The 13,385-nt window shown below is 34.7% G+C and overlaps 1 protein-coding gene across 1 annotated transcript in view; it reads right to left on the bottom strand.

The window, feature by feature from the left end:
- unc-119 (unc-119 lipid binding chaperone) overlaps nucleotides 1–13,385 on the bottom strand; it is a 133,981-nt gene that overhangs the window by 95,556 nt on the left and 25,040 nt on the right. Inside the window, exon 2 of the mRNA XM_067096608.1 lies at nucleotides 4,141–4,218. Within this exon, the coding sequence (XP_066952709.1) occupies nucleotides 4,141–4,218 (78 nt within the window). The remainder of the gene's footprint in view (nucleotides 1–4,140; nucleotides 4,219–13,385) is intronic.

Below are 13,385 nucleotides of genomic sequence, written 5' to 3'. Positions count from 1 at the left end.
AAAATTTTGCAGATACTGCAGTTTTCCATTTTAGGGCACTATAGCTTTCTTAATTAAATTGTTCTTCAGTATCAGAGAAGTTCTGAAGGGAGAATCTCTAGCGTCTAATTGAATAGCCCAAAACTTTAAGTATCTGCTGGTAACTGACTGTATAGGCTAAATCTGAAGTTGTGTCCTTTCTATCCCGCAATTAAACAATGATGCCAAGAATCAGTGACTGTGAATGTTTTAAAATATGTTTTAAAATATGAATGTTTTAAAATATAAATGTTTTAAAATATGTTTTAAAATGTGAATGTTTTAAAATATGAATGTTTTAAAATATAAATTTTAAAAATATGTTTTAAAATATACATGATTTAAAATATAAATATTTTAAAATATAAATGTTTTAGAATATAAATGTTTTAAAATGTAAATGTTTTAAAACAAATGTTTTCAAATGTAAATGTTTTAAATCATAAATGCTTTCAAATGTAAATTTTTAAAATATACATTTTAAAATATAAATGCTTTAAAATATGTTTTAAAATGTAAATATTTTAAAATAAAATTGTTTTAAAATATAAATGTTTTAAACTGTTTTAAAATATACAGCCCGTGTGCTTGAAATTCCTTCCTCCTAAACTCTGACCCGGTTAGCTTATATGTTCAATGTAAGAAGATATAAAACTTTTCATAATATTAGCACGATCTACTCACAACTATCATTACTAATGTCAACGAAAATAAATTCTGCATGACGACTAATATACGAAGTATCATCCACCACTGCATATTATCATTATTGCCGCGTTATCGTCGTCAAATCTCACTATTGAACCGTCAAGAACATATTTGCTTTTGGACGACTTTTCTGTTTAATACAACGAATGTGGAATAAATCAATGACAAGGATAGGAGTATTCATTGCCCTCGAACATGAAAGGACACTTCGATTTCCCATAGTTTTTTCTTGTAGTCTCTCTCTCTCTCTCTCTCTCTCTCTCTCTGTGTGTGTGTGTGTGTGTGTGTGTGTGTAGCTAGTCTGGGTGCGCTTGTAATGGACTGAAAGATTTTACTGTTCTCTCTCTCTCTCTCTCTCTCTCTCTCTCTCTCTCTCTCTCTCTCTCTCTCTCTCTCAATGCAGACAGTTAACTAGGATTTGCTTGTAATGGATTGCAAGAGGTTCTCTTCTTCTTCTAGTATGAACAGTTTGGATTGCTTGTAATGGATTGAAAGATCAGTTGTTTCTGTTCTCTCTCTCTCTCTCTCTCTCTCTCTCTCTCGTTTTTACCTGGCCTGTGTTGGACAAAGAGAGCTAGTTTGCCCATCCCATCGGCCTTTGCATGAAAAACAATAATGGCTACTGGAAAATACCAAATCTTTGAATAAATATATAAATAAAATAAAATAAATAAATAAATAAGAACAAAATCGGAGTCATTAACATTGTAGGGAAATCATAAAGCATCTCTGGCTTTCAAGTTTACGTGACTTATTAAAGATAATCTGGAGAGACGTTAATTTAATCCCATAAGACTTCAAATGAATTAATAAAACAAATAAACCTTATATGGTGTTACCACTTAATGGAATGCATTAAATATGTAAAATACAAGTTATGGTAATTCCGACAAGTGGAGGTCTGATTGTTACAATTGCGCTCATACTCCCCGGCTAAAATTTATCTACTACCACTTATTTCAAGCCATTTGCATACTAATTAACATAAGTATTTGCATATTAAATGACTGGGTAGGTGTGATCGACTCGTAATATTGCATCAAATTTACAATTTCTTCTTTAGTGTTTGCCAAAGGTTCCGAGACTAGGTCACGTTACCTTGGTCACGCCTGGGTTCGTTTGTGGCTCATGGTAGGTTTCATCACGTGTACTGTACCTTACATGATGATGTATGTGTGTTGTGTGTGCGTGTATAATATATATATACATATATATATATATATATATATATATATATATATATATATATATATATATATATATATATATATATATATATATATATATATATATATATATATATATATATATTATATATATATATATATTAATATATATACTATATATATATATATATATATATATATATATATATATATATATATATATATATATTATATATATATATGTATATGTATATGTATATATATATATATATATATATATATATATATATATATATAGTAACTATGCATTATTACCACTTCATCACGATTTAAGCATAACCAAACGCACAATAGAGCTCATCATTATTTATAAAATAGGAAAAAATTAACGCCAACATTAAATTTTGCATGGCAAAGGTCGATGAAAAATATATTTTACATTTATTTCACATTTACCTGATCTTTCTGAAGTCCATCCACAGAGCGTTCTTCTAATGGAACTGCTTGATTGATTTGTTTATTCAATCTGGCGTAACTATCCAGTCATTAACGACACAAGGATTTGCAACAGTGACATGGGTTGAATGCAATATTCTTAGGTGGGACAGACGCTCTGATATTACAACAACAAAAAATTTAACATATCAAAATATGACACAGACATCTGTGGTTTGTTATAACATGGGATGTTGTGAAATGTTATGACAACTGATGAGATAGCCTTTAACATGGGATGTTGTGAAATGTTACACTGAATGTTATGAGTTATAATAATGGATGTCACAACATGACCAAAATTCTGTGAAATATAACACAGAATGCAGTGAAATCTGACACAAAATGTTGTGAAATATGACACAGATTATCGTGAAAATTTCACCTAATGCTGTGAAATATGACACGGTATTTTGTGGAAGTTTCCACAGAACGTTGTGATATATAACACAGAATACTGTGAAAAAATTACCCAGATTGCTGTGAAATATAAAAATAGAATGCTTGAAATATGACACAGAAAACTGGGAAATATGACACGAAATTTTGTGAAGTATGTCACAGAATGCTGTGAAATATGACACAAAATACTGTGAAATATAACACAGAATGCTGTGAAATATGACAAAGAACGCTGTGGTAATTCATCACAGAGTGCTGTTCACTTTCATGGAACTAGGAGGAAGCAAAAAAATCACGACGCAAAATAACAGAGTTGGATGATGGAGAATGCAGTGGAATGTCATGTCTTGGAATGTTTGAATACCTTGTAAGTACAAACGTACCGAACTACGTGAGACTGACATGAGTTTATAAGAATGACATGAAATTATGTAAGATTGACATGAAACGAAATGCACTGAAACTTCATACTAGCATAGGCTGTGACAAAACTGACACAAAGACATAGTTTGACAAAAAAATTGGGGTCCTTTGAAATCTAACAAAAAAAAAAAAAAGAACGTAATGGCAAAGGTTCCAGAGTGGCAAAATTAACGCTTTGTGACGATTACATGAAGTGTTAATGACGCCATAAGAAAGATCTCATGGACAATTTGATATTAAAACTGTTCGTTTTTGTAATGTTAAGGTTCATGCTGTGGTGTCCGAAATAAAGTGTGTATGTATGTATGTATTTAAATATATATATATATATATATATATATATATATATATATATATATACATATACTACATATAAACATACATATGTTTTAAAAGTATGTGTACTGTATATATACAGACATAGATATACACATTTCAATAAATATATATATACATACATTTATATACATACATACATATACATATATGTAACATACATATATATACATACATATGTATATAAAAGTATATATGTATACATGCATACATATATATATATATATATATATATATATATTACATATAATTACATACATACACATATTTCAATAAATATATATATACATACATTTACATACATACATACATATATGTAACATACATATATATACATACATATGTATATAAAAGTATATATGTATACATGCATACATATATATATATATAAATACATATAATTACATACATACACAAGAAAAAAAGACATATTACAACCACCGCTACAACATCCCCAAAACAACCTCCACACACAGACAGCAATAACGAAGATATAACAAAGATACAACTATAACCTCCCACCACCGTCATTAAAAAAAAAAAAAATAAAAAATGATCCTCTAAGGATACTGGCACTCAGAAGGATACTTACTTTCTGTAATTTTGGGAAGTCTAAGGACATCCTCTGGCGAAATGACGGACTTCCTAAGGGCCTCCTCCTCCGTGAGCGCTGTTGAAGGAGAGATAAAAGGATATGAGTGAGGATCCTACCTGGGTTATATCACGGCAATGAGGGGAAATGTAATCAGGTAAATGTATCATGAGAGAGAGAGAGAGAGAGAGAGAGAGAGAGAGAGAGAGAGAGAGAGAGAGAGAGAGAGAGAGAGAGAGAGAGAGAGAGCAATAAATATTTCCAATCCATTATAAGCATATCATAGAATATCTAGAGAGAGAGAGAGAGAGAGAGAGAGAGAGAGAGAGAGAGAGAGAGAGAGAGAGAGAGAGAGAGAGAACAATAAAATTTTCAATACTATTACAGAAAAATATTGGAACTATCTATATTGCAGAGAGAGAGAGAGAGAGAGAGAGAGAGAGAGAGAGAGAGAGAGAGAGAGAGAAATAACATCTTTCAGTCCATTACAAACAAATTCTGTAACTATCTCCATAGAGAGAGAGAGAGAGAGAGAGAAAGAGAGCGAGGGCAATAACATCTTTCAGTCCATTATAAACAAGTCCCGGAACTATCTCTATTGGAAGAGAGAGAGAGAGAGAGAGAGAGGAGAGAGAGAGAGTCCAAATCCATTTCAATTAAATCTACCTGAACAATCCCACAAAAGGCGTAAATATTCAACACCAATAACAAGAGTCCAACAGTTTAATGATTACGTAATGAACTGGGAGACCTAATTTCTGCTCCCAGTTGTACTCAAGGTCCAACGCATGACAAACCACGCTAATTCCAGTAATTAGTGTAATTGTCAAAATGAAAGCTTATAATCCGCCGCCCTTGTCGTATGAATTAAGGGACAGATATTACGCGGTTCATATGAGAAGCCTACAATATACTGTACGTGTTTGAAATCTGAACTTTCAGAAATATATTTTCTTTAATAAAATAAGAAAAAATCGAGCGTTTATGATTGATAGCTTGTAGAACAAACATCTGTACACGTGTGAACAAAGTAAGTATATTCATATATCTGTCCCACACATACACACATACACACGCATACTCAACTGCATATATCGCAGCATTGGCACATTAAATAAATGAAGTGTATTGTTATACATGTGTACGTACGTATGTACCAAATGTGTCACATGCATATATGCATAGACATATATACATACACATGTGAAATATATATACATTATATATATATATATACATATATATATATATATATATATATATATATATATATATATATATATATATATACACACACATATATATATATACATATATATATAACATATATATAAAACACTCATTATCATATATAATATATATACATATACTGTATATATACGGCATACATTTGTACAACCGCAAATGTATTAACGCGTAAAATATACATCCACACAGATACATCAGGCACATAGGCCTATCTTGTACAACCGCAAGCACAAGTATCTATGCCCACGTCAGCGCATTGATCAATATGACAAACAAACCTGTACAGATTCTTACAAAAATGTCAAATGGAAACAAATACTGCAACCTGCAAGGTATGCAAGATAGCAATAAAATCTCGACGCTGAAGACACAGCAGAGAGAGAACCGCCCGAAACACCTTCTGATGTGTCTGAAGTTTTACGACTGCTGATGAGGAGGAATCCGAAAGATAAGTGAGCGAGTATCAAGTCTGCTACGATGTGCTATGAAATAGCAACGCTGTCGCTGACTCCGCTAAAGACGCGGCAGAATAGAATACAATATACAATTTAGGCCCGAGGCCAAGCGATAAGACCTATGATGTCATTCCGCGCTGAAAGGAAAATCGAGAGTAGAAGGTTGCAAGGGTGAATTGAACTGAATATAACTGAACTGAATACAGAATTTAGGCCAAAGGCCAAGCGCTGGGACCTATGAGGTCATTCAGCGCTGAGAGGAAAACTGACAGTAAAAGGTTGCAAAGGAAAACCTCGCAGTTGCACTGTGAAATAATTGTTAGAAGGGGGTGGAAAGTAAGATGGAAGAAATAATGTGAATGGAGGTAGAGCAAAAGAAATGAACGGGGTTGCAGCTAGGGGTCGAAGGGACGCTGCAAAGAACCTTAAGCAATGCCTACAGTGCACTGCGTGAGGTGCACTGACGGCCCTACCCCCTACGGGGCAGAAGTGGAAGAACACAAGAAGCAACTTGTCTTAAAAGCAATTTGTATCTTGAAAAGATAAATATCCTGATGACAAGGTAGACTATAAAATATATAAAATGTTGTTACATAACCATTTTCCTTTTCTTCCATTTTAATGGGTCTATAACCTCCTCAACCTTTTAGTAGGGCCACAATCTTCGTCACTCATTTCTCAACAAAATATTCTTCTACACCATAACGGTCTTCATCGAGTAAATAACTAAAAGTTTAATATTCTATATAAATTCTTTCTATTCTTAAGGTCAACAAGGATCTATCTACCTCGAAGACCATCAGGAAATCTGGCCTCCACTGCATCCTATCCAATTTCCTCAAGGGATTTTGATGACGAACCATTCCGTATTCTGCGGACTACTTTTGCCTGATTCTTAATCTGACCCCAAGGTCTAGACATCGCCTGACCCTATTCTTCCTCTTGGCAACACGTCTCGTTTGGTAGGGCGGATCCAGAAGTCCACAACAGGCCTTTCATTCCCACAGACGCCTTACCACAACTATGGACCATTATTTAGAAAGGGCCTGACTGGCATAAAGCAGTCTGAAGCAACCAACTTACAAACACATCAAAATGGCAGTATCGGCCGCGAACTCCCCGTCTTATCCCGTCATATTTAACGATTCACTATTGGGGAACTTTGTAGAACACATATTTTCCCTCTGAGTCAACGATACTTGGTCAACACAACTAGGTTATTACGTGTTAACTCATTCAATCAATCAAACTTCTCGCATGCAAACAGGTTCATCGAGTTTAAACAGTGCGTATTGGCAGTTCATTCTACAAAGAATTCTGTTAGCCAGCTATTTTCATTTGGCTACAACCACTAAGTAATGATATCGATCAGACCACTGGCACAGAACCCCAACACACCCAACACAGTCACAGAGAGAGAGAGAGAGACACACAGAGAGAGAGAGAGAGAGAGAGAGAGAGAGAGATTTCAAATGAGAGGTTTATCAAATGAATGGATAGAGATCTATATGATGTATGAGGAGAGAAAGAGAGAGAGAGAATTTCAAATGAATTTGGTTTATCTATATGAGAGGGGAAGAGAGAGATTTCATAGAGGAATTTCACCTATGTGAGAGAGAGAGAGAGAGAGAGAAGTGAGAGAGAGAGAGATAGAACGGTTTACCTTATAGAATTTTTATGAACAAGATTTTCATACTGTATATAATTTCACTTGATGTGTGGGGAGAGAGAGAGAGAGAGAGAGAGAGTTCAAATCTGAGAAGAGGAAGAGAGAGAGAGACTTTTACATGAGCAAGCCACTTAAATACCCCAGAGAGAGAAAGAGAGAGAGGAGAGAGAGAGTTACCGAGAACACCTTAATGAGAGAGAGAGAGAGAGGTTCCGGTAAGGCCCTGGGAAGGAACTCCAGCCCCTTCTCTCCTGCCACTTAAAGGACACCTGAAATGAGGGACCTGTTTGTCCTTGAACAAAGGCTGCACTGTATAATCTATCTATCTAACACCTGTCATCTACCTAGCTTATCTGCCATCATCACGTATCAGGCCCTATCTAGGAATCTATATTATTTCTATATATATGCATATTAGCGTACACATAATATATATATATATATTTATCCTATATAATGGGAGTACTATAATGTATAATATATCCTATCTATATATATACCTATCATCTATCTATATTATTACATATAATTTATATATGTATATATATGTATAGTATATATATATATATATACTGTATATTATAAATGCATATATATATATATATATATACTGTATGTATATATATATAAATGTATATATATATTTATATATAGATAGATATTATATATATATATATATATATATATATATATATATATATATATATATATATATAAATAAATATCGTTTCATACAAAAAATATATATATCTGTCGACATCAAAACATCAATACGGCAGTTATATAAAATGCAATATTCCTTAAACGCAGATAACAGTTACCAGTCTACGTGACACTAATCCCAATAACAGCGAAACTTGATATACATCCGCATTCGACTAGAACTTATTTTTTTTTTATAACAGTCATCCCGTCACGAGTCACAGAAAACGAGATGTGGCAGGTGTGAAATTCGTGACGTTTCGAGGGGGGCCTGCTTCGTTCAATTACGAAACGGGCACTCGTGCACTTTAAACCAGGTCTCTTGTCATTCCCTCTCATTTAAAATTGGGCAGTGGGTATTTCGACACCCGCCGTAACACAGTGGTCACTTCACTATATACTAAAGACTTCGAAATTTATGTTTTAACATTCAAACTCACTTCATCAACCTCAGTTATTATTTTTAACCTTAAAACTGGCATGGTAATTTCCATTCCCTCATCACCAAACTGAGATGACATAACAATCTGATAATACCAAACTCTCTTTCCATATAATGCACATATATACATATATATATATATATATATATATATATATATATATATATATATATATATATATATATAATGTAATAATATATTATATATACATATATATATACATATATTTATGTACATAAATATATTGTATGTATTAATAAATAAATATATGTATATTATATATATATAGAAATACATATATATATATATATATATATATATATATATATATATATATATATATATATATATATATATATATAATGCACGAAATCAATGATAAATGATAATTATTGGTATAACACAGAATACAGTTTTTAAAAAAAATAACGGGAGTGAAAGTAATTGCTAACGTGGCCAATTCAGAAGCCATGACGAAGCAGGCTAACCAAAAGTACAGAGTAATGCAATCCATAAAACGCAAGATAAATGACAATAAATTTCTATCTTTGACAATTTACTTCCATTTTTATTTATTCATTTATTTATTCGTTAATTTATTTTCTTTAATAACTGGTCTCTTCTTTCTGTATTTCCCGTTACCTTCTGTCACTGCTTTCGAATGAACAACATATTCTTCGAATTTTGAGTCAGTGGACCCTTTGGTGGGCTTGTTCCTTAAGACTAAAAACTTGCAACATTCTAAATAGCCAATTTCATTCTCATTCTAAAAATATTCATGGGATATTTTTAGAAGATGATAAATTAATATTAACGGTTGTTTTGAGCGTCATTTATTTACAAGTCCACAAACCTGTCACTCAGTCACCCACTTAGCAACTGGTAAGAAGAAGGAATTGGCTTCCGTGAGACGGAATAAAGTCAGCCTCCCAGCTGACAGACAAGACGGGGCAGGGGAAAAGGCTACACCAAAAAGTAAGTGGAAAGACCCATTCGCCACCTATAGATAGATAGGTAGGATATAGGCTTTAGGACAGAGGCCAAGCGCTGGGACCTACCAGGTCATTCAGAGCTGAAAGGAAATTTGACAGTAAAAAGGTTTGAAAGGCGTAACAGGAGGAAAACCTAGCAGCTGCAGTATGAATCAATTGTTAGGAGGGAGCGGAAAGCAAGATGGAAGGAGATTATGAACGGAGGGAATGAGAGGGGTTGCAGCTAGGCGCCGAAGGAACGCTGCAAAGAACCTTAAGTAATGCCTATAGTGCGCCGCGTGAGGTGCACTGAAGGTCATAACCCCCTACCGGAAGAGAGGGCAAGGGAAAGGCCAAACCAAAAAAAGAAGTGGAAAGACCCATTCGCCAAATCCTAACGCATAATAAATCTCAGGCACGGGCCAAAGTTGGCGTGAAAGTATTTAAATGAAACTGGAGCATGAACTGGCCTTGGGAGGGAAACCGGGTCGTCTCTCTCTCTCTCTCTCTCTCTCTCTCTCTCTCTCTCTCTCTCTCTCTCTCTCTCTCTCTCTCTCTCTCTTCGAGTGACGCTGACTGCGAAAAGAAAATCGCCTCTTGAGAGAATTGGCACAAATCTCCCCGACCGTGAGAAGGAAGAAAATTGAACTCAAATCTGTAAGATGAAAATTATGAAAATTAATCTCAAAATTAAATTCTAGGTTTGGTAATCACCTTAACTACATTTGCCATGGCCGACTCGCATTGGTTGTACGCACACCATGACCATATGAACAATAGCAAATTGAGGGTTGATATGAGATACTTATTCAATGAAGCCACGAGGGCGAAAGGAGTACTTATAATGTTGTGGACCACAAGAAACAAAATTAAAGAATTCTTGATAAACCTCCTCATGGAAACTGAGGTTGCCGAGTGATCAACGACTTCAATTGGCAACAATTACATTATTCAAGCTATCACTATAAGGAACGGGGCACGGCGGCCATGCTGGTGAGACCAAAGTGCATCAAAGTAACAACACTTCGAAGGATCATTAATACCCCTTTTGGATTCAATGAGTTCAATGACCCTCGAGAAAGTCAAAACGAGGAATGCTAACAGACTGTCGACGTTCGATGAAAGCCAATTGAAGGGAATAGCCGAAATTGCCTTTTGTCAGGAGGGCTAAAAATCTTTGATGGCGTTGGTGCACAAAATCTTAACATCTATCCTTTAAAGTGTCTATATTGTCTAACAAAAGAAATCGAGTTTAGTGTCAAGCACAAACTCGTTTCAACACCAAACTGAACTCATTCCAACACCAAACTTAATTTGTTTCAACACCAAACTGAATTCATTTCAACACCAAACTGAACTCGTTTCAACAAAAAAAAAAATGAACTCATTTCAACACCAACTCGACGTCAAACTGAACTCATTTCAACACCAAACTGAACTCGTTTCAACAAAAAAATGAACTCATTTCAACACCAAACTGGACTCATTTCAACACCAAACTGAACCCATTTCAACACTAAACTGAATTCATTTCAACACCAAACTGAACTCGTTTAAAAAAAATGAACTCATTTCAACACCAACTCAACACCAAACTGAACTAATTTCAACACCAAACTGAATACATTTCAACACCAAACTGAACTCGTTTCAGCAAAAAAAGAACTCAATTCAACACCAACTCAACACCAAACTGAACTCATTTCAACACCAAACTGAATTCACTTCAACACCAAACTGAATTTGCTTCAACACCAAACTGAACTCATTTCAACAACAAACTAGGGACATCATTTGAAGTCCGATCTGGGAAAATGCGGACGTCTTCCAATTAAACAGCAATCAAATGCGCTTTCTTCACCTTAATGGGAAAGAAAAACTTCGTACTGAAACGTCTCGAAAGCAAAAATGAAATTTGTTGAAATTAGTCGTGTTTCGAACGTACGACAAATTTCAGATTTTTCTCGACCTCGTCCAAGAAGAAAGACAGTGATTAAAACTAGTTTTTCAACATCGTGCCATATAATCAATATAATTGATAAAATGACTTGAACTTTGTTGTCCAGTTGTTCTGCAACAAATGTTACAATTTATCGAATAACTGTTCGTATGAACTGGAGCCATAGGCAATAAAAAAACAAGTATAAAATGCGCCGAGGTTTCTTCGGCGCAATCGCAATCGAGTTTTCCGTACATCGTATAATCAAGGCCACCGAAAACAGATCTACCTTTCGGTGGTCTCGGTATAATCCTGTATGAGCCGCGGCCTATGAAACTCTCTGGTGGCCTGTGTTGTTGCGTTGCCAGAAGCATGATTATGTCTAACTTTAACCTTAAATATGTAAAATAAAAATTACTGAGGCTAGAAGGCTGCAATTTGGTATGTTTGATGACTGGAGGGTGGATGATCAACAAACCAATTTGCAGCCCTCTAGCCTCAGTAGTTTTTTTAAGATCTGAGGGCGGGCAGAAAAGTGCGGACGGACCCGTACCGCCGTCACAATATTTGTCTTTTACAGACCACTAAAAATGGTCATTTGCATATTTACAAACGAAATACACGATTAACATTCACTGATAGATGTACTTTCCAAGGAGTAACAAATGGCATGTGGTGAAATTATCAGTCACAGGAGCGGGATATACCATTCTAAAAATACATGATCATTATTGTTAAAGGTAAACTGGAAGACAGGAAAATTTCAGTTATCTGTATATACATATATAACATATACAATATATATATATATATATATATATATATATATATATATATATATATATATATATATAGATATATATATATAGTGTGTGTGTGTGAGTTTAGCAATGACGCGGTCATGTGAACCGCATCTTTCCGAATCGAGAGCGGAGCGGAGAGAGAGGACGAGACGAGATAAGAAAAGAGAGAGAGAGAGAGAGAGTAATCAGGGCCTAGGCCTAGGGAACACGTCCCAGTGACGATCAGGGGGAGGGGTGACGTCCAAAAAAAGGTGAACCCAAGTGTGAAGAGATGTGACAAGAAAATATATGAAGAGGAAAGAGGGAAGGAGCGAAAAACTTAAAAAAAAAAAAAATGAAAGCTACGTTCGTATTTTACTGGAAATTCGCCAGTTGAGAACTGAAAAATATTTTCCCAAATCTGTGAATAAAAGAGAAATAATACAGAAAGGAAAATGGAATGGAATGGAATACAGAGCTTAGGCCAAAGGTCAAGCACTGGGACCTATGAGGTCATTCAGCGCTGGAAAGGAAATTGAGAATAGGTAGGCTTGAAAGGTGTAACGGAAGGAAAACCTCGCAGTTGCACTTTGAAATAACTGCTAGGAGAGGGTGGATAGCAAGATGGGAATAAAGATACTATGAAAGGAGGTACAGTAAAAGGAATGAAAGGGGTTGCAACTCGGGGCCGAGGGAACGCTGCAAAGAACCTCTAGTTATGCACTACCCGCCCCCCCACGGGGTGTAGCAAGGTTAAAAAACAAGAATATCCACACACACACACACACAGCAGATAAAACTCAAAATCTAAAAAGCATCAAATTCAATTTCACTCAAACATCTGACAATCATAAAGAGCAAACACTCGTAATTCCATAAACTCAAAAACAGTCAAATAAGCCTACAAACAATAATATCCTATTCAAATTCCAGAATTCAAAACACTGCCCATCATATCTTCGGTCTTAAACCTTGATTCCAGCAAAAATGCGCATAAATTGAATTGAACTGAATAAGAATTCATGCCAAAGGCCAA

The sequence above is a fragment of the Macrobrachium rosenbergii genome, chromosome 53 (assembly GCF_040412425.1).
Source record: "Macrobrachium rosenbergii isolate ZJJX-2024 chromosome 53, ASM4041242v1, whole genome shotgun sequence".
Taxonomy (NCBI): Eukaryota; Metazoa; Arthropoda; class Malacostraca; order Decapoda; family Palaemonidae; genus Macrobrachium; species Macrobrachium rosenbergii.
The sequence above is the reverse complement of the archived record's forward strand: the minus strand, read 5'-3'. Positions and strand labels throughout refer to the sequence as shown.